The following is a 19,543-nucleotide window of genomic DNA, read 5'->3' on the forward strand; positions in this document are numbered from 1 at the left end:
CATCTGACCCTCACATTTCTATAATAACTGCATATTTTTCTTTTTTTTTTTTTTAATAATGTTTAAAATTATTAGTTTAAGTTTCCGTAAAACGTTGTGTAAAATAAATAATATGGGATGGTCATAAAATATATATAAAAATAACACTTGTTCATAAAAAAAAAAAAAAAAAATACATTATTATATGTCAAGCGTAAAAAAAAAAAAAAAAAAAAAAAAAAAAAATACTTAGCATATATGTATACTACATATAACATGGTACGATTATGCAATAATATAACACACAGCAGTGCTTCTTAACATTTTTACATATGTCAATCTTCTTTTCACTCGTGCAGCTTCATACTAATATATATATATATATATATCCCTCTTTATTAATAATGATTTGTTAATTTATTTTTAAAACCAAAATGTAAATTGATATCAGCTAAGTTTACCTTGACCTTTGTCTCATCTTTCTTCTCTTCTTTTGCAAACGTCTGGTTCTTTTTTTCTTCCACTGAGATTTAACAGAGAAAAACATAGATTTCACAATAGCGCAAAGTTGTACATACATACTTAAATACGTACACCCATACAGCCATACAACCATACATACACATTAACCCACCTACATATATATATATATATGACTGACAGATGTATATATTTGCGAAGATGTAATATTTGCATAAATATGGAAACGATAATTAAAAAAAAATTTGCTCCAAATATATATGTCGGCTGTGAAACACCGTCCCATAACAATGAAACGAAACATAAGTGTTGTGTATTCGTCCTTAAGCAAATGGAGTGATATATTAAGGAGAAGTGACATTACATATATATATATAAACATATGTACATGTTCATGTGTTATAACATTGTGTACTTAAATAGGCTGATGCATATAGGGGAGGGGGGGGAGGAAATAAATGCTTATACGGTAATACTTTAAAAAGGAATTTCCCCCCACAAATGACAACCTTTTTTGTACACGTATACAAAGATGTAAGGATATACTGTACACTATTGCTTCTCATGCTATTTTAACTTAATTTGTCATTCGTTTGTATTTTTTTTGCTTTGTTATTTTTTGCTTTGTTATTTTTTTCTTTGTTTTTTTTTTCTTACCTTCCAACGCATCTTAGCCCGCGATTTCTTGTATCTGCTAGCTCCATGGGCCATGTTGACGTTATAACTTCGTTTCGGATAAGATGAAAAGAATATTATAAATTTTACTTTAAGTTGTTTATTAAAAATTGTGTTACTGTGTTTTGGGAGTTTGTTTTTGCAGGTACTACTCTTTTTTTGACTTAATTGTTCATTTATGCAGTTACTTGTATTATCACTTTACGTATGTAAAAATTGTTCATTCATACGTATTTAAAAAAAATAAATTACATAAATAAATTACATAAATAAATAAAATGAATAAATAAAATGAATAAATAAAATGAATAAATAAAAAGAATAAATAAAATGAATATTAAATAAAAGAAAAAATGAAATAAAAAAAGAATGAAGTAAAAAAAGTATGAAATAAAAAAAATAGAATAAACAAAATGGAATAAACAAAATGGAATAAACAAAATGGAATAAACAAAATGGAATAAAAAAGCGCTTATTAAAAAAAGGTAAAAATAAGCAAATACTATGTACGGATGAAGAGTAGTGCCATTTTAAAAATATACTGCTATATTGCAGCATGTGTATATATAAATAAATACATAAATATAGATATGCATATATATTAATACTGACATAAGTAAATACAAAATTAGTTCATTATCTGTACATGCTCACTATGCATACATTATATGTACACCGCTTTTTACAAAAATAATGAAGCAGTAACGGAACTTGACATTATACATTTTAGTAATGCTTTGACCCCTCCCCCTCTACTGTATTCTTAAATATGTTGCACTCAGTATAACGCTTCCACAAGGAAAAATAAAAAAAATTAAGCTCAATGTAGTATGTATAAAAATTAAATAGAAAATAAAAGTAGATATATGGAAGGATATGGCTCAACGCTTTAATAATATTTTGAATAGAGTATTACTTGAAAAAACAAATTAAAAAATTTTTCAAATTTATTGTTCTTGTTTGCCTTAAGTGACAAATAAAAAGGGCGTAGCCGAACTCGCGTTTTTCTGATAATTAAATTTCATAACAACACACTAGTTGGAGTAAAAAAATAAATGTGAAAGGAGGTAAAATTGAAAGGAGGTAAAATTGAAAGGAGATAAAATTGAAAGGAGATAAAATTGAAAAGAGATAAAATATGAAAAGACTTGAGGAGATCAATGGGGTCCCCAAATGTGAAAGGAAAAGAGGAGCATAAAGGTGATAAAGCAGAAATGGTACATTTTTTTGCCCTTTTTTTTTTTTTTTTTTCATTCATTCATTCATGTCCTTTATTTTATCAATAACAGCTAGCCACCTTTTTTAGATGCATAGTAGAGAGGTATATACCTATTTGAATACCCGTATTTTTATTTGTATTTTTATTTGTATTTGTATTTGTATTTTTATTTGTATTTTTATTTGTATTTTTATTTGTATTTGTATTTTTATTTGTATTTTTATTTGTATTTTTATTTGTATTTTTATTTGTATTTGTATTTTTATTTGTATTTTTATTTGTATTTATATTTTTAATTGTATTTTAAACTGTATTTTTATTTGTATTTTTATATGTATTTTTATTTGTATTTGTATTTGCATTTGAATTTGTTTTTGTATTTGTATGTGTGTATACCTACGCGTATGTATTGTATATAATAACATTTGTATGTGTGCGACTTGTAAATGACTTATTTTTACGCGGAATAATAAAAAATGGTGAGGATGCAGTGAGTTAGGGCTTTGGATAAAGTCTAAATCGAAACAATTTTTAAAAAGAATGGAAAATGTTGTTATAGAAATATATTTCTTATGATATAAGAAGAGGTGTACATAAGAGTGCCTCCATTTTTTAGGTAAAAAAAAAAAAAAAAAAAAAAAGAAAATTTGCCTTAAAAATTACCCAAAAAATATCATAAACATATCATAAATATGCATATCAAAAACATACATACCGTAAAAATATGATAAACGTGAACATCATGAAACATATGGATAATCCCTCGTTTCTTCAGGAAGGCCCCTGTACCTGTGTACAAACACATGAACAATGCATAACGGAATGATACTTTTGTAAATACATTCGAAATAAAACTCAATAAACCTACAAATTTTTTTAGCAGTTGCGCGCTAAGATGTTGCTAAGATGTTACTCGTTGAACTACATATATATGTGTATATATGTACATATATATACTTATACATATATATATATATATATATAATATAACTCTTATCCTTTCATGGCGTGTTTATTTTTTTTTTTTTTTTTTTTTTTGTTATAATGCACTGTATTAGTACTTTCTACGCGTCCTTATTATTATATATGACCCAAAATGTAAAAGGGGATTTAGTTAGAGGAGTGCTTATCCCTTCCCCAACACACACACAAAATGCAAAACATACGCACGTACCTTATACAAACAAAACAATAAAAATGCGTCCTAAAATTGCATAAGGAAAGAGGAAAAAAAAATACCTTGAAGGAAAATGTGGATTACAAATGTGTTATTATTAGCACTGAGAAATTACTCCTTATTTTTGCGTGTGAACTAGTTCGTCATGTATTCGTCATATGTTCGTTATATATTCGTTATGTGTTTGAAAAATGAGAAAAAAAAAAAAAAAAAAAAAATTATGTACATATAACGTGAATGTAGTGCAACTATGTCTTACGGAGTAAATTCATGGCACAGCAGAGTTTTTTCCCTTTTTTCTTTTTTTTTCCTCATCTCTCCCTTTTTCCTGTTTTTTCCATTTTATCAACTTCGGAAAAGGTGAGCACAGTATACTCGAACTAAGTTTTATTTCTTTCGTTAGTTTCCTCCTCTCAATCCCATCCCCTTCTACTTGATAAATTTTCGCTCAGACCTTATTAAAGAGTAAAAATAAAATATTCTATGTATAACGTATTCTTTCCTACCGGGTGAGGTAGAGGAAGTGTATGTTTAAAGTTTTTTAATGCGGCATAGTAGTATTAAAAAAAAAAAAAAAAAAAAAAATTGGCCCTATTAAATGGCAAGATATTGTAATAATTATTAGTAGCTTCAACCACATTGAGGCTGGAAATACAAAGAAAGATAGGAAGATAGCATTATCCATTGGGACAACTATTATCTCTTTCTTGCTAATCTCTTTGTGTTGTATTTCCCAGGTGCACACCCTTGTGCATGAGGCGCTCGTACTATATCCGATAAAGAAATTATGAGTAGATGTCGTAGTTGTAGTGGACAAAGAAGTAGTGGAAAGGGGAGTAGCAGTAGTAATAGTAGTAGATATGGATGTAGTTTAAATAGGAAACGTAATAGGAGTGGTAGGAAAGGGGAGAAAGTAACACGGCCTAATAGCAACTGCGTACGAAGAACAAACAGTTACATGTGCAAAATGGGGCCTCTAAAAAAGGTGTTCCTAGATTTAGGTGTTTTAATAGACATAAAAAAAATAAAAGTTTACAAGAAAGAACGTTTTGATTTAGAATTAATAAATAATGTAAATGATCGATTTGTAGAGAAAGTATATAATTTGTTATTAGACAAGAAAAGAAATATTATACCAGAGGATGAATTGATTGATTTTGTATTTTTATTAATGAGTGATAGAAAGGAAAATAGTACAACAGAAGGAAAAGAAGAAGGAGAAAAAAGAGAACCAAAAGAACAAAAAGAGAAAAAAGAACAAAAAGAGAAAAAAGAGCAAAAAGAGAAAAAAGAACAAAAAGAGAAAAAAGAACAACAGAGTACTAATAACTACAATGAGGGAAATACAAAATGCATCATAAAAAACGAAGTAACCAATATAATTAGGAAAATAAATAAGTTTTATTTTTACTTTAAAGAATTTATCTTAAAGGAGCGTCTTATATTTACAGGGGAAGTATCCGAAAATGGAAAGATGACCTTCCTCCACGATTTTATGGATAGCACTTTGGTTAGCAGCAGTTTGGTTAGTAGCAGTTTGGCTAATAACAGCTTGGCTAATAGCAGCTTGGCTAATAGCAGCTTCACGAGTAGTAGTCTGACTAGGAGCAGCCTGACCAGTGGATGGGGTGACTGTGTTAATGTAATTGATACAAAACACGGTGAGGGCTACGAAGAAGCAGAAGGAGGTAATGCCTTTTTTAAGGAGAACGAAAATGAAAACTTGGAAATTAAAACAAATTGCATCAAATCAGGTAGGGAACAGAAGGAAGGAGCAAAAGAATATAGAAAGAAGATCGAATACGCTATTCGAAAGACACTGCATACTAATGTGAGTAGGGAAAGAGAACTAAGCGAAGTTAACAAAATTTCTAAGGAGAACAATAAAAAGAAAATACAAAAAAATGAAGAAGATAGTTATACACTCAATGAAATAAAGACAAGCTCTTCAAGTTATGAAAAAGTTTTAGAAAGAAACACAAAATGTGGAAAGGATATTAAATCTTACATTGATGAGGATGAAAAACTAAATAATGGAAGGAAGAATAAATGCGTAGGAAGTTCATATGCGGGTGATACAACTAGTCTGGATAGTGTAGATGACCACATGGTGAGAAGTAGTTTACATAAAAGTACCGAGGAGCGAAAAAGGAGTAAAGGAAAATGCGGAATTGAACGTTTTGGACATGATATACGTAGCGGCATAAGCTGTGGTAAGAATAACAAGAATGAAGGTATGAGTACATACACGAGCAACACTACGAAGAGAGGCATGCCCCGCAGTGTGAAGAAGAGCATTTATGATGAGGATGACAATGATGCCGTCATTGAAGGCGTAAAATTTGGAAAGTCCAGTGCAGAAGATGCAGAAGAAGAAAACGCCGCAAACAATTTAAACGATGCAAACATCCCAAATGATGCAAACAATGCACAAGGATCCACTTCAACCGCATGCGGAAGACATATTACTATTAACAGTAACAGAAAGGAAAAAAAAAAGGTAAATAAATTTTTAAACAGCACAAAGCTGCTTACAAACGAGAAAACATATGATGATTTGAATATAAAGAAGCAACTTAATAAGAACATTCTGGATAATTATTTAGGGGAAGCGTATAACAATTGTGTCTATTCAAATGAAAATGATGTTTTAGCTGATATAAGTTATGATAACAATTTGTCATCATTTAATTCTTACACATGGTCTGAAGAAAAGCTGACAAATTATCATTTATCAGATACAAATAGAGAAAAAAAAAAAAAAAAAAAATGGGCTGCGCCATTTGAATGTAGTAAGCAAAAAGTTTTATCTATTAGTGAAGAGGGAACTATGTCATCATATTATTGCTCTCCCATCAAAAAAAAAAATATATATAATTTAAAAAAATATTCTAATGAAAATGGTGTACATACAAAAGGACAAAAATTAAGTGAAAATAAAAAGGATGCATTTTTTCAAAATGTAAAAGAGAGGGGAAACCTCGTTGATAAAAGAAAGAAATGCGAGCGTAATAAAAACAATGCCGGATATAATAGTAACTCAATTTTTAAAGAGGATATGAATAGAATAAAAATAAATGGAGAATATTTATTTGTACCAAAATTCAATAATACCATGGGCAAGGGACATACAAAAGGTATTGCTTGTGAAAAAATAAATTCTGCTCAAGTGAAAAGGGCAGGTTCCCCTAAACTGGCGAACGAAGACGACCATAACACGAACCCTTATGAAAGGAGTTGTGCCAAAGTGGTAAGCGGTAACACGGTGTGTGATGGATCTAACGTGTCTGACGATTTTGACGGGTGTGATCATTACGATGGTGATAGAAAAACAGGTATAATTGACAAAATTGAAAGAAATGAACGATATGACAAATATGATGGAAAAAAAAAATTTTTTAGAAAAAATAAAATTCACCTGAACAAGTCAGGCAATAGTGATGTACAGAATAAAAAAAATTGTGACCAATATTTCATGAAAAATGAGGAAGAATATTTTGACGGATCAGGTGAATTAGCGGAGGAGGATAATAACACGTATAGCAATAACGAGAACACTAACCTAAAGTTAAATAGAAATTGTGCTAGTCCACAGAATAACACTAATGGTGAATGTTACGTTGGGGTCGATCATATAACCAATGGTAGCGAAGCATATTTTGATGGTTTAAATAGAAATAAAGAGAATCATAAGTGCTGCATTCAAAGGGATAGTAGCAGTAGTAGTAGTAGTAATAAGGGAGGTAATACGTTGATTTCCCCTTATAGCATGAACTGGCTAGATGATGGGGTGAACAATGAAAATGGCGTACAAGAAGCAGACAGGGAAGAAGTACGAGCAAGTGATACGATAGAGACTTTGATTAGTGCTCCTTGTGTGACAACTGCTCCAGCTGTGGCTACTACTTCCACTTCGGTTAGTGCTCCCTATTTGTCTACTTCCATTACTTCTTGTGCTAATCATAAACGTAATGGATACACAAATGGGCAAAGTACTCATAACATGTTGAAGGAGTATTCAAGCACAAATTATTTCACGGATGAACATGAATTAGTTAAACTGGAAAAGGGTATTAAATCCAAGGAGAATATGAAAAAAGGCATATGTAATAAAGAAGATATGGTAAGAGATTATTTGGAAGAGGATGCTAATGGGGTGGTTGATAAATATGAAATTTATTCAAACAGTGGTGATGGTGGTGGTTGTTCAACCATCAAAAGAGAATGTTTAATTGCGTATGACACGTTGCATGTATATCCAGAATATGAAAAAGGGATTGCTAATAAGAATCTTTTGGACAGTATTAACTATAGTGGTGTTAATGAGCAATGTATTTTGAGAGATGTTGATCAACATAGTGATTGTATCCCTTATGATGATGAAAATGAAACAAATTATTACTCAAATGAGGGTGACAAAGAGATTCCTAACAATGCGTGCTTTACCTATTTTTTGAGCAAAGCAAGAAGTGAAGAGAACATATATAAGATCGCACAAAAGAAAAATGTACTGAGAGATGAGGGTGTAACTAGTGAAGCCATGACGAGAGATGGTACTAGCAGGAACGATAACATTTTATCAGAAGATGTTCATGATATTAGAGAATGGGATGCATGTGCACAGGAGGAAAAGAAAGAGGTGGATGAAAATACATTGCATATGTATAGAGAAAGACGAGAAAAAGAGTTTATAATTAACAGCAGGATAAATGAAAAAATGGTAAAACAACAGTCAAATGGACATTGGGAAGTACTAAAAGACCGTTGTAACAAATTTGACGATGTAATGAAAAATAAAAGTACTATACTTTTTAATTTTAAAAAAAAGAAGGAAGGTATTGCTGACAAATTTAATGGAAATAGTTTAAAAAAAAAAAAAAAAAAAAAAATTAACAACAAAAATGCGACTTTGGATAATTCGGCAAATATATTAAGTGATGATGTGCCTGATTTTACCATAAGTCACGATGACAGTATGTTTTATAAAAATATTTCAAATGGTATGGATGGCAAAGATAACGATAACGATGATGTTAATGATAACGATGATGTTAATGATGATGACGATGTTAATGATGATGACGATGTTAATGATGATGACGATGTTAATGATGATGACGATGTTAATTATGATGACGATAACGATAACGATGGCGAGGAAAAAATGTCGAATGCCTCAATTGAGCAGAATTTCAATAAAGACAGTTTTTTACTATTAAAAAAAAAAAAAGAAGATACTCGACTGCGCAAATGGTTAACTAAAATAAATGCAAGGGAAAATGAAAAGAAGAAAAAAATTCAAGAAAAACAAAATGATTCAAAAAAAAAAGAATTGGTAAATTGTACGTTTCAGCCAACTTTAAATTCGAACAGAGCGAAAAAAAATAACTCAATAATGAAAAAAGATATGAACATGTACAGTCACAACTTCTTTGCATTTAACAAAGGATATGAGAATAGCAGCGTGTATGCAGAAAATGGCAAGAGTAACTATGACAGTGCAAATATCTCGACAATTATCCGAAATAAAGATAAGCTTTCGAATTATTCTGCTATAGAAGGGACTAGCAAAAATAGTTGTGAAGACCACTTTGGAGGCCGATATGAGAACCACTGTGAAGGGCGCTTTGAAAACATTTCCATTATGGGTACACATTATTTTGATCATTCCAATTTTATTATATGTAATACGGATGAGAAAGAAATAAGTAACAATAGGTGGGATAAGAAACACACCATAGACAGAAACAAGATGTTATACTGGAAAGCTATGAACCATAAGGAAGAACTGCAAAGAAAAAAAATAGAGCTCGAAAGAGAAAGAGAAGAAGAATTAAAAAAAGTGTGTAAATTCCAGCCTGCCATAAAGGATAATGTTAAAATATACTTGTCCGAATTACCGAACGGGTATGACAAAACAGTAGACAGAATTAAAAAAGGGGTTGAAGAAAAGAGGAGGGTTCACAACTTTTTAACATACAGAATTCCTCCAACCAATCAAACGAAGCATATAAACCAAGTGAAGCATACGAACCGAGAGAAACATACGAACCGAGAGAAACATACGAACCGAGAGAAACATACGAACCGAGAGAAACATACGAACCGAGAGAAACATACGAACCGAGAGAAACATACGAACCGAGAGAAACATACGAACCAAGAGAAACATACGAACCAAGAGAAACATACGAACCAAGAGAAACATACGAACCGAGAGAAACATACGAACCAAGAGAAACATACGAATTATATTCATCATAACGAACATAATAAATGCGAAAAGACAACCGTCGTACCATTTAGTTTTGATAAAGGTTTATATAAAGTAAAGATAAAGCCTGTTTATTTTGAAACAAAAATAAAAATATCAGAAAATAAAATTGCATCATTAGCCATTCGTGAGGATGAAGACCCCTTATACATTGTTGATATTTTTTGTAAAATACATGCAATAAAAAATGACGATAAACAAATATTATACAAATATATTCTTGATGAGTTAAAAAAGATCTCCTTAACAGACTGATTCGAAATCATATTGATGTAGTTTCAGTTACTTCCATTTTCTCGACGGAATGAACCGTCACCCGGTTGGCAATGCCACACACGTATCAATACTGTTCCCATATATGACTATATATGACTATATATGTATATGTATCTGCATGTGTGTACATGATCAATGAAACTTTTTTTTTTTTTTTTTTTTTTTTTTTTTTGTGATCTCACATTTTTAATGTCTTTTTTTCATTTTTTTATTTTATTTTATTTTTTCTCCGTTTTAATGTAGCCATAAATTATTAACACTACAATGTTATACTACTTGCTGTTCAAAAGTATTTATATAAGCAGGAAAGGATGACTTGTAAGAATTATCTCTGCGCCTACACAAATAACACGTATAAAAAGATTAGTTTTTCAATGTTTTATGTACTTTATTAACATCTTAAATTTGCTTTATCTACAGTTTTATTTGCCTTGAATAATGTTTCCATATTTACTTTTTTTATTTCATTTTATTTTATATTTTTCTTTTTTAAAAGCTTTTTTTTTTTTTTAATGTAAAAATATTGTTAATTTGTCCTCATCGGGCAAAATAACTTCAACAAAAAAGGATACATAAAATAAAAAAAAAAAAAAAAATATATATATATATATATATATATATATATATATATGGAGTAGAAGCCCTTGGGATAGGTAGTATGTCAAAGGGATATGCTTCTCTTGTTAATAGTATACTCAAATGGCTAAAATTTTATAAAAAGAAAAAGAAAATTCTTTGTATATACATATATATGCTATCGCATGGAAGGACTTAAGAAAAGCACAATGGGAACTGTTAAAAGAAGTAAGTGCCATTTGGATACATAGGAATATTGGGGGCCTCAGCTTTAGATGACTCATACTGCCTGTATATATATTCATTATATGTTCATTTACCCGTTCATGTAACAAACCGTAGGATGTTTACGAAAATGTAAAGCAAAGTAAAAGCATCTATTATTATGCACAGCAGTAGTAGCAGTAGCAGCAGTAGTAGCAGTAGCAGCAGTAGTAGCAGCAGTAGCAGTAGTGGCAGAAGCAGAAGCAATAGCAGTAGTAGCAGCAGTAGCAGTAGTAGCAGAAGCAGAAGCAGTAGCAGAAGCAGAAGCAGAAGCAGTAGCAGAAGCAGAAGCAGTAGCAGAAGCAGAAGCAGTAGCAGAAGCAGAAGCAGTAGCAGAAGCAGAAGCAGTAGCAGAAGCAGAAGCAGTAGCAGAAGCAGCTATAACAACAGGAGTGCGTGCCCTTTTTTGCAATTGAGCAGTTTCACAGTTTCTTAGCAGTAATAAAAAAAAAAAAAAAAAAAATACATAAATGTAAAAAAAGTACAAAGTAAAAATATGTATGAGTGCGAGAATTACACAGTAATTGTAAAAACAATTGCAAAAAAGAGCGGAAAAATTTAACAGGCATTATAGCTGGATCAACTGAAGCTGAGATAACGAGAAAAAAAAGGAAATATAAAACATTTTAGTGTAGCGATAACGTATTTTTTTAATTTTCAATATAAATTTTGTAATTTATAATAAGTAGTTTATAATTTATAGTTTGTAATGTATAAGTTATAGCTTGTAATTTATAATAAGTAGTTTATAATTTATAGTTTGTAATGTATAAGTTATAGCTTGTAATTTATAATAAGTAGTTTATAATTGTTCACTATTTAGAAATTTTAATTTCTTGACTTACAGTTTAGTGACTCACATTTGACTGTTATGTTAATATAAATTTACCTACACCTTATTCCCAAATACATGTTAGTCCATATTTTGATTATAATTTTTTTATTGCTGCTTTTATCGCTTTTGTGCTTATATTTATAAATTGCTTTAAAAAAAAAAAATTTATTATTATTTTTTTTTTTTTTAAGTTCTCCCGTTTTATAACATTCCGCTTGTATTTTGTCTCATACATATTCATACACACGCACGCCCATAAGCGGCTGCTTAAGTAATTGAATTAATTTTTATTATCGTATCGCTTTGTACTTATGTATTTCCTCTTTTCATTTTATTTTTAGTAATATTTTAAGAGAACTACATATATATATATATATATATATATATATATATGTGCACCCTTGTGTATGCTTTTATGTGTGTGCGTTTGTTTGGGTGAATACATATAGATAGATATAAATATATACAATATATACTATTCATAGCAATGGGAAATAATGAGGAATGGGAGAAGGAAAAAATTTACGATCGTCAGTTGAGGTTATGGGGTGTGAAGGCACAAAACCGTATGTTGAAATCCAGTGTGTTAATCATTGGATTAAGTGGTATAAATATTGAAATATGTAAAAATCTTATTTTGAATGGCATAAATTTAACCATAATTGATGACAACATTGTTGATGAGGAAATGATAGAAAATATTTTTTTTCTGAACGAACTTGATATAAATAATTATGTTTGTTTATCTATTTTTAAAGAATTAAAAAGTATAAATCAGTTAATAGATATTAAGGCTTATATTGGACGAATGGATATTTCAAATGATAAGATTATTCTTGAGAAAGAATTAATATATAAAAAAGAAGAGGATATAAAATATGAAGAAAAAGAACAATGTGTGGCAATAGAAGAGTATATAGCTAACTACACTTCGGTATGTATTTCCTGTGAAGAGTACCCTTTATATAAATTAATAAATATAAATGAGTTATGCCATCAAAAAAATATTGGTTTCTTTGCACCTATGTGCAATGGGAAATTTGCTTTTTTATTTTCAGACTTTGGAAATCATGTAATTGAGGAATCGTATTATAAAATGAAAACAAACAGTAATGTAGTTAACAGTAGCAATAAGAAGAGTGATGAAAGTTATTACGAAAAAAGTAAGGATGATGAAAAAAACAAACAAACCTGTATTGAAATAAATTACTGTAAATTGTCTCATTTTTTAAAAGTACCTTTTGAAAATTTTGATAAGAAAACAAATAAAATAATTTTCCTTATTTTTGCCTTAATATTGTTTGAGGAACATAAAAAATTCAATAAAGACAATAAAGAAATTGATGAACAGGAATTTTATAACTTCTGTAATAATTATAAATTACCAAATAATAAGCAAAATTTAAGAGAAATTTCCAAAACGTACAAGGTTACCTTTTCTCCGTCCTGCTCAATCATGGGTGGTGTAACTGCACAGGAAATTCGAAAATTTGTATCAAAGCAACATGAGTCTATTCCGAATTTCTGCGTTTTTGACATGAACCAGAATGTCGTTTGTACGTCCATGATTTCGTGAAGTTAAGCATAGTGCAACCAAGCATGGCGCGCTGATTCATAATTAAAATAATACACTCACGTGTAGAGAGAATTATGACGTAAATTAAAAAAAAAAAAAAAAAAAAAAAATGTATGTACTGTTCAGGCAGAAACTAAAGAATTCGGTCAAATTAAACATCTTTTGGATATTAGATCTATAAAGAGGCATGCGAAAGAGAAGAAAAAAAAAAAAATATATGTAAATAAACAAATGGATAAATAAGCAAATAGATAAACAAATGAATATATGTATAAATATATATGTGTATATACATGTATATATGTATGTATGTACGTATGCTTGAACGTGCACAAATATGTATTAATAATATGAACAAACATATATGACCAACTGACGAAATTCGTACGCTGAACAAAGAAGTACGTATCGAATGCACTTGTCTACGTACTTGTTAATATATGTCTTGATTAAGTTATACCTATTTTAATGTGTTAATAATATTTAGTATCTTTTCCTTTAACATATATACATGAACTTGTACGTATACATGACCTTGTGCAAAAACCTATACATGTACATATATACCTACACTTGTATATGTACATATATACCTACACTTGTACATGTACATATATACCCACACTTGTACATGTACATATATACCCACACTTGTACATGTACATATATACCCACACTTGTACATGTACATATATACCTACACTTGTACATGTACATATATACCTACACTTGTACATGTACATATATACCTACACTTGTACATGTACATATATACCTACACTTGTATATATTTTTGTGAAACTCTTTTAAATTCAAACTTCCTTAACATTTTATGCCTTTTTTAAAATTTTTAATGGAAGAGTTTTCAATTTGTATTAATGCAAACATCCTAATGTGCATAAATATATAAAAGTTCGTAAATAAATACTTACAAATGTCCATGTATCCACACATACAAACATGTACATATATGTACATGTAAGTCACCTCAAGGTAAACCTTTTTTTCTTTTAACAATTTTTTATTCATATTTTTAAGCAGCATTAACCTTTTTTTCGTACAATTTTTTGAGTGGTGTAAAATTTCCGAATGACTGTAATGAGCATATTATTAAAATTTTACTGCTTCAGGATTCTTTTATTATCCATGTATATATTGTATATACATTTAATAATATATGTACATAAATAAGCATTGTGTAGGGTGTTTGGGCATGGGTATATGTACGTACATATTTATATATGGGAGTACATGTTTATTGTACGCGTACAAGTATGCATGTTAGGCCATACCTTTTCCTTAAATAAACTTCAAAAAATTGTGCTATGCAAAATTCCATGTTTCATTTAATGAAAGGAAATTCATTTGTTATTTCGTACACTTGTTTATTTTATGTTATTATATTTTTTTTTTTTGTTTTATTTTTTATTTTTTTGAAAAAAGAAACAGTATAATGTATATATTTATAGCACTATCCCGCGTAAAAAGAAAAAAGAAAATTTTTTATAAAACATTAACATTGCCAATTAATATTTGAACAATTTTTTTTTTTTTTTTTTTACTTTTTCAAAATATAAAAAATGTACTTCCCTCAGCAGTATTATAAAGTACGTAAAAATAATATAATTTGGACTAGATGATATTCTTAAACTTCCTTTTTGTTAAGGTTAATATTTGTCTGTTTGGATATAAAAAAAATATACGAAATTTTTTGTATATCTCATATGTAGCACATAGCTACATTCATATACACACCTGCGTACAAAAAACGCATATATGTATGCATATTGTCCATTGAATAATGCAAAGGAAAATTAAAATGTTCTTATCGTAAAGCATACGTAGCTGTTAGAGCAGTACACGAGCCGTATACATTATTATTTTATTTCATTTTTTATTTCATTTTTTATTTCATTTTTTATTTCATTTTACTTTTTTTGTTTTGATTGCGCTAAAAGGTACATTTTTCTTTGCTTCCATTCCATATTTTTAAGGAAGAGAAGTAAGCAAGTCCATTTTGTTTAATTTGCATACTATATCTTTTCTGTATCAACACAAGCATCATTTTGTCAGGTCAAGAAATCAAAATATAGAAAAATAAAGAAAGATACAGCAAAATAAAGCAAAGTATAGCGAAGAATAGCAAAATAAAGCAAAGTATAGCGAAGAATAGCAAAATAAAGCAAAGTATAGCGAAGAATAGCAAAATAAAGCAAAGTATAGCAAAGAATAGCAAAATAAAGCAAAGTATAGCGAAGAATAGCAAAATAAAGCAAAGTATAGCAAAATAAATAAAAGTAAGGGAAAGGACAGCAATGCAACGTAACGCAAAATAAGGATACAAAATGACAAGTGCGAAAGAGAGCGATGGATTGTCAAAAGCATTTTTGAAAAACAAAAACATAAAGCTGATAAAGGTACCAAAATTTGTGTCAAATAAATGGCTAAATTATAATCATAAGGATATTGTGGGTTTATTTGAACAAAATAACAATAGTGAAATTTCCACGTTATATATTCAGAAGGATGATAGTGATAAAGTAAAAAAATTAACATGTAATAAAAACAATACGGTTAATACTTATATATTAAAACAAAATAAAGTGTCGTTAAAACCAAGTAAGAGTACAAACCAGTCAAATAGCAATGCGAGTGATACAACATATGAAAATTCAAATCAGAGCAAAGGTAAAATTAATATAAATAATCCTGTAAAGGAATCAACAGAGAGGAATAAAGAAGTGGATTATGTTATATGTGCAGATATTATAAAAAATTGTGAACATACTTATTCCTTCTTACCAATATTAGATGAGGATTATTCTTTAGTTTTAAAGGAAAGACATTATAACACGAATGTAAAAAAAAATAGGTTTACCATTATAGAAACAAGAAATGAAGAAAATATAGATTCTACACAAACATTATTTAAGTATTATACAACTGATGATAATATAAAGAATGAAAATAATAAAGATAATAAATATCTTAAAAATAATAGTAGTACTACGACTATCACTACTACTAGTAATAATAACAAAAGAATGCTTTTCGAAAGTGACAACAACTTAGTTTCATCTTCTGCGTCAAAGCAAAAATTAAAACAAGCTAAAAAAATGCAAGTTTTTGATTTAGATAAAACAAAAATTAGTATGTTTAAAATATTTGAAAAAGAGGGGAAAAAGGGGGTACCCTTTTCCATTTTTACAAAAAGTTTTAATATTCCATCAAATTATTTAAAAAATATATTGGAAGAAATAGCTGTGAAAAGAAAAAGGTTATCAGATAAAAAATCGGTGTACTACTTGAAGGATTACGTTAGTTAGTCTGCTCAGTAGGGGCATACATGTATTGGTAGATACGTGTATGTCCATATATTCGTGCATTGGTACGTGTGTACTTCCGTAAGGCCATACAGAACAATTCAATTTTATCCAAATAAATTTGTCCTTTTCTGTGGTTGTATGACAATGGGTTGTTTGTAATAATATGTTTATATGTGGTAGTATCATTTAACTTAGTCTTATATCTTTTTTATTTTATTTTTTTTTTTTAATATATTTTTTTCCAAAATTGTGTTAATAAAATAATGTGATATGCGTGAATATCCTAGTAATATTTTTTTTTTTTTTCATATTTCATAATTCATAAATAATTTTGAAAATATAATTCTATGTTATAAATTAAAATTAGGGGGGTGGCAAAAAAAAAAAATAATAACAATAATAATAGAAGTCTTGTTAGTGAAGGGAATATTATTAACTGTAGTAGCAGTAGAAGCGGTAGAAGCAGCAGTAGCAGTAGCTGTAGTAGTACTATTGATAGGACTAATGGTAAATGTAACTGCTACGATTGTGATGGCAGAAGTAATACATGGTCACCAGGCGAATGCTCCTTGTACACTATGAACCACTTGAATACAGGAGAACTGACAAATGGTAGAACAAATTTATATATCCTCGATATGTGTTTTCTTTTCACCTATGTGCAATTTAATGGCTTCTGATATGACGGGAATTTCAATGTAACTACAAAAAAAGGAAAATATACATGCATATATGTAAGTGTGTGACCATATATGAACATTTGCACACGATAGTGCATAAAAGTGAATACAAGAAGTAATTAGGAGTAACTAAATACGAACAGGACAGAAGATTAAAAAAATGATGAAAATTAATGATAAACAATGAAAATAATGAAAAATAAGTAAAAAAAATAAATAGCAAAAAATATTTATTTTAAATATTTTATGTGAATTCGGTGGAGACTGCGGTATATATCCAATGCAATAGGGTTATAGATCGTTGAAAAACCATATTTGTATTTAGAAAATGAAAAAAAATGAATTAAATGATAATGTTAAAATGAAAAGAAAGGATATGAAAAGATATGATACATATGATGCATATGATACATATGATACATACGGTACATATGACAAATATGATGGATTGTGTAAAGAAATGGAGTTTTCATTTTTGATGATGATGATCTTACTATCCAAGCAAAGATGCGATGAAAGGAATAATTAAGGAACCAAAGTAAATAGACATAGTAGAATATAATATTGTTAAGTTAAAGATATCTGTGTCATTATAAGAATATGGAAAAACTCGGAAGTAAAATAATGCTAATGCATAACCGAACATGGATAATATGAGGCTCTGTTAAAAAGGGGGAGGGAGGGGGCAAAATAAAGAAAAACACATACATGTATGTATATATATATATATATATATATATATATATAATATATATATATATATATATACATAAATACATATATGCACGTAAAAATACAACTTAACAGGAATTTCTTTTTTTGGTGTGAACACGAAGTAATGTTTTTGCGCTTGTGTATACGGACTTGATAACCAAGTGAATATATATATTAATTTATTGTCAAGTAAAGTGTAGTTACCTGCATGTGATGATACCTAATAAAATAATGAAATTTGAATTTATTTTCCTTAACGAAAAAGAAATATAAACCCATAAATGTAACAAATGATAAAAACGGAATGGAGGAGTATATCTGGTTTATTTTCTCAATTTGGAATAAATATCTGAAAAGGGGATAAAGAAATAAGCATTTTGATAAAAAAAAAAAAAAAAAAAAAAAAAAAAAAAAATGGGAGTATATTAGTCATGTGAAAAACGCACATTACACTCTTCAGATTTATGAAATTTCCGTATATCCCCATTTATCCATTTCGACATTGTTGACGAATTACAAAACTGTAAAAATTTTACGTATAAATTTGGGCATATATAAAAATTGTATTTTACTTGTGTAGAGAAATTGGAAGGATGTTTATGAGTGGCATGACGAAGGCCTGTATTTGTTTAAAAGGAAAAATGAAACATTAAATGTTAAATGATATCAGATATGGGGGCAGGTGAACAAAAAGGAGTAAACAAATAAATCCTGGCAAATCAGGAAATACAGAAAATATTCCGAGTACATCAAAACAGCACGATCAAAAAATAATATAACCCCAAGCAATTATAAAACATACTGGAAATATTATTAACAGGCAGAAATTTTTGAAAATAAAGGGATATGAAAAAGGAAAAAAAAGAGGATAAGAAAAAGGAAAAAAATATGGAAAAAAATAAGGAAAAAATATGGAAAAAAATAAGGAAAAAAATAAGGAAAAAAATATGGAAAAAAATAAGGAAAAAAATAAGGAAAAAATATGGAAAAAAATAAGGAAAAAAAAAGGAAAAACAATAATTATATAAACTCCCCCCCCTCCTCGTAAGAACTATACTTGAATAGCATCCATAAAAGGAAGAATATAACTAGTGGAGGCTATAAGCTTGTCTAACATTGTTATATCACTTTCTCCATGAAATATTAAATTAATTTTTTCCTTTAAAGAAGCATTAATTTGATATTTTTGTGTGCTATTATTTGTTCTATTATTTTTCTTTAAGGAATAAAATAATTTTACACTTTTTTTGTTATCTGCATTTGTCCACGTAGCATAACTTTTCGAGCTGATTTTTGTTACATTATAAACTTTTCCTTTTTGTGAATTTTGAAAAGACAATACGTTCGTAATTAATAGAAAATATATTAATATATGAATTATTAAAAGTTTAATCATCTCTTAAGTAGGAAAAATTAATATATAACTGATAAGTAATACGTTGTCAGGAATACGTTGTAAGCGATACGTTGTAAGTAAGTTCGTGGCAAGTGA

At 28.9% G+C, this 19,543-nt stretch overlaps 4 protein-coding genes and 1 pseudogene across 5 annotated transcripts; 4 read left to right on the plus strand and 1 right to left on the minus strand.

Annotated features, from left to right (window-relative positions):
- Positions 1–4,317: 4,317 nt before the first annotated feature.
- Positions 4,318–10,059, plus strand: MKS88_003036 (uncharacterized protein; the record flags this gene model as incomplete). The annotated part of the gene is made up of 1 exon (XM_067216094.1): positions 4,318–10,059. One exon carries the CDS (start codon positions 4,318–4,320, stop codon positions 10,057–10,059), a length of 5,742 nt encoding a protein of 1,913 aa, XP_067073608.1.
- An 806-nt stretch (positions 10,060–10,865) lies between these two features.
- MKS88_003037 (uncharacterized protein) lies at positions 10,866–11,356 on the plus strand (the record flags this gene model as incomplete). Its single annotated transcript, XM_067216096.1, has 2 exons — positions 10,866–10,884; positions 11,025–11,356. 2 exons carry the CDS (start codon positions 10,866–10,868, stop codon positions 11,354–11,356), a joined length of 351 nt encoding a protein of 116 aa, XP_067073609.1.
- An 886-nt stretch (positions 11,357–12,242) lies between these two features.
- MKS88_003038 (SUMO-activating enzyme subunit 1) lies at positions 12,243–13,331 on the plus strand (the record flags this gene model as incomplete). Its single annotated transcript, XM_067216097.1, has 1 exon — positions 12,243–13,331. The coding sequence occupies one exon, from the start codon at positions 12,243–12,245 to the stop codon at positions 13,329–13,331; it is 1,089 nt and encodes a 362-aa protein (XP_067073610.1).
- Positions 13,332–15,676: 2,345 nt separating this feature from the next.
- On the plus strand, positions 15,677–17,866 carry MKS88_003039 (annotated as a pseudogene). Its single transcript has 3 exons — positions 15,677–16,656; positions 17,025–17,316; positions 17,663–17,863. Coding segments are annotated over exons 1-3 (1,473 nt in total).
- Positions 17,867–17,964: 98 nt separating this feature from the next.
- MKS88_003040 (apicoplast import protein Tic20) lies at positions 17,965–19,447 on the minus strand (the record flags this gene model as incomplete). Its single annotated transcript, XM_067216098.1, has 4 exons — positions 17,965–17,998; positions 18,272–18,400; positions 18,624–18,670; positions 19,109–19,447. The coding sequence occupies 4 exons, from the start codon at positions 19,445–19,447 to the stop codon at positions 17,965–17,967; spliced, it is 549 nt and encodes a 182-aa protein (XP_067073611.1).
- Positions 19,448–19,543: the final 96 nt, after the last annotated feature.

Source organism: Plasmodium brasilianum, chromosome 9, assembly GCF_023973825.1.
Source record: "Plasmodium brasilianum strain Bolivian I chromosome 9, whole genome shotgun sequence".
NCBI lineage: Eukaryota > Apicomplexa > Aconoidasida > Haemosporida > Plasmodiidae > Plasmodium > Plasmodium brasilianum.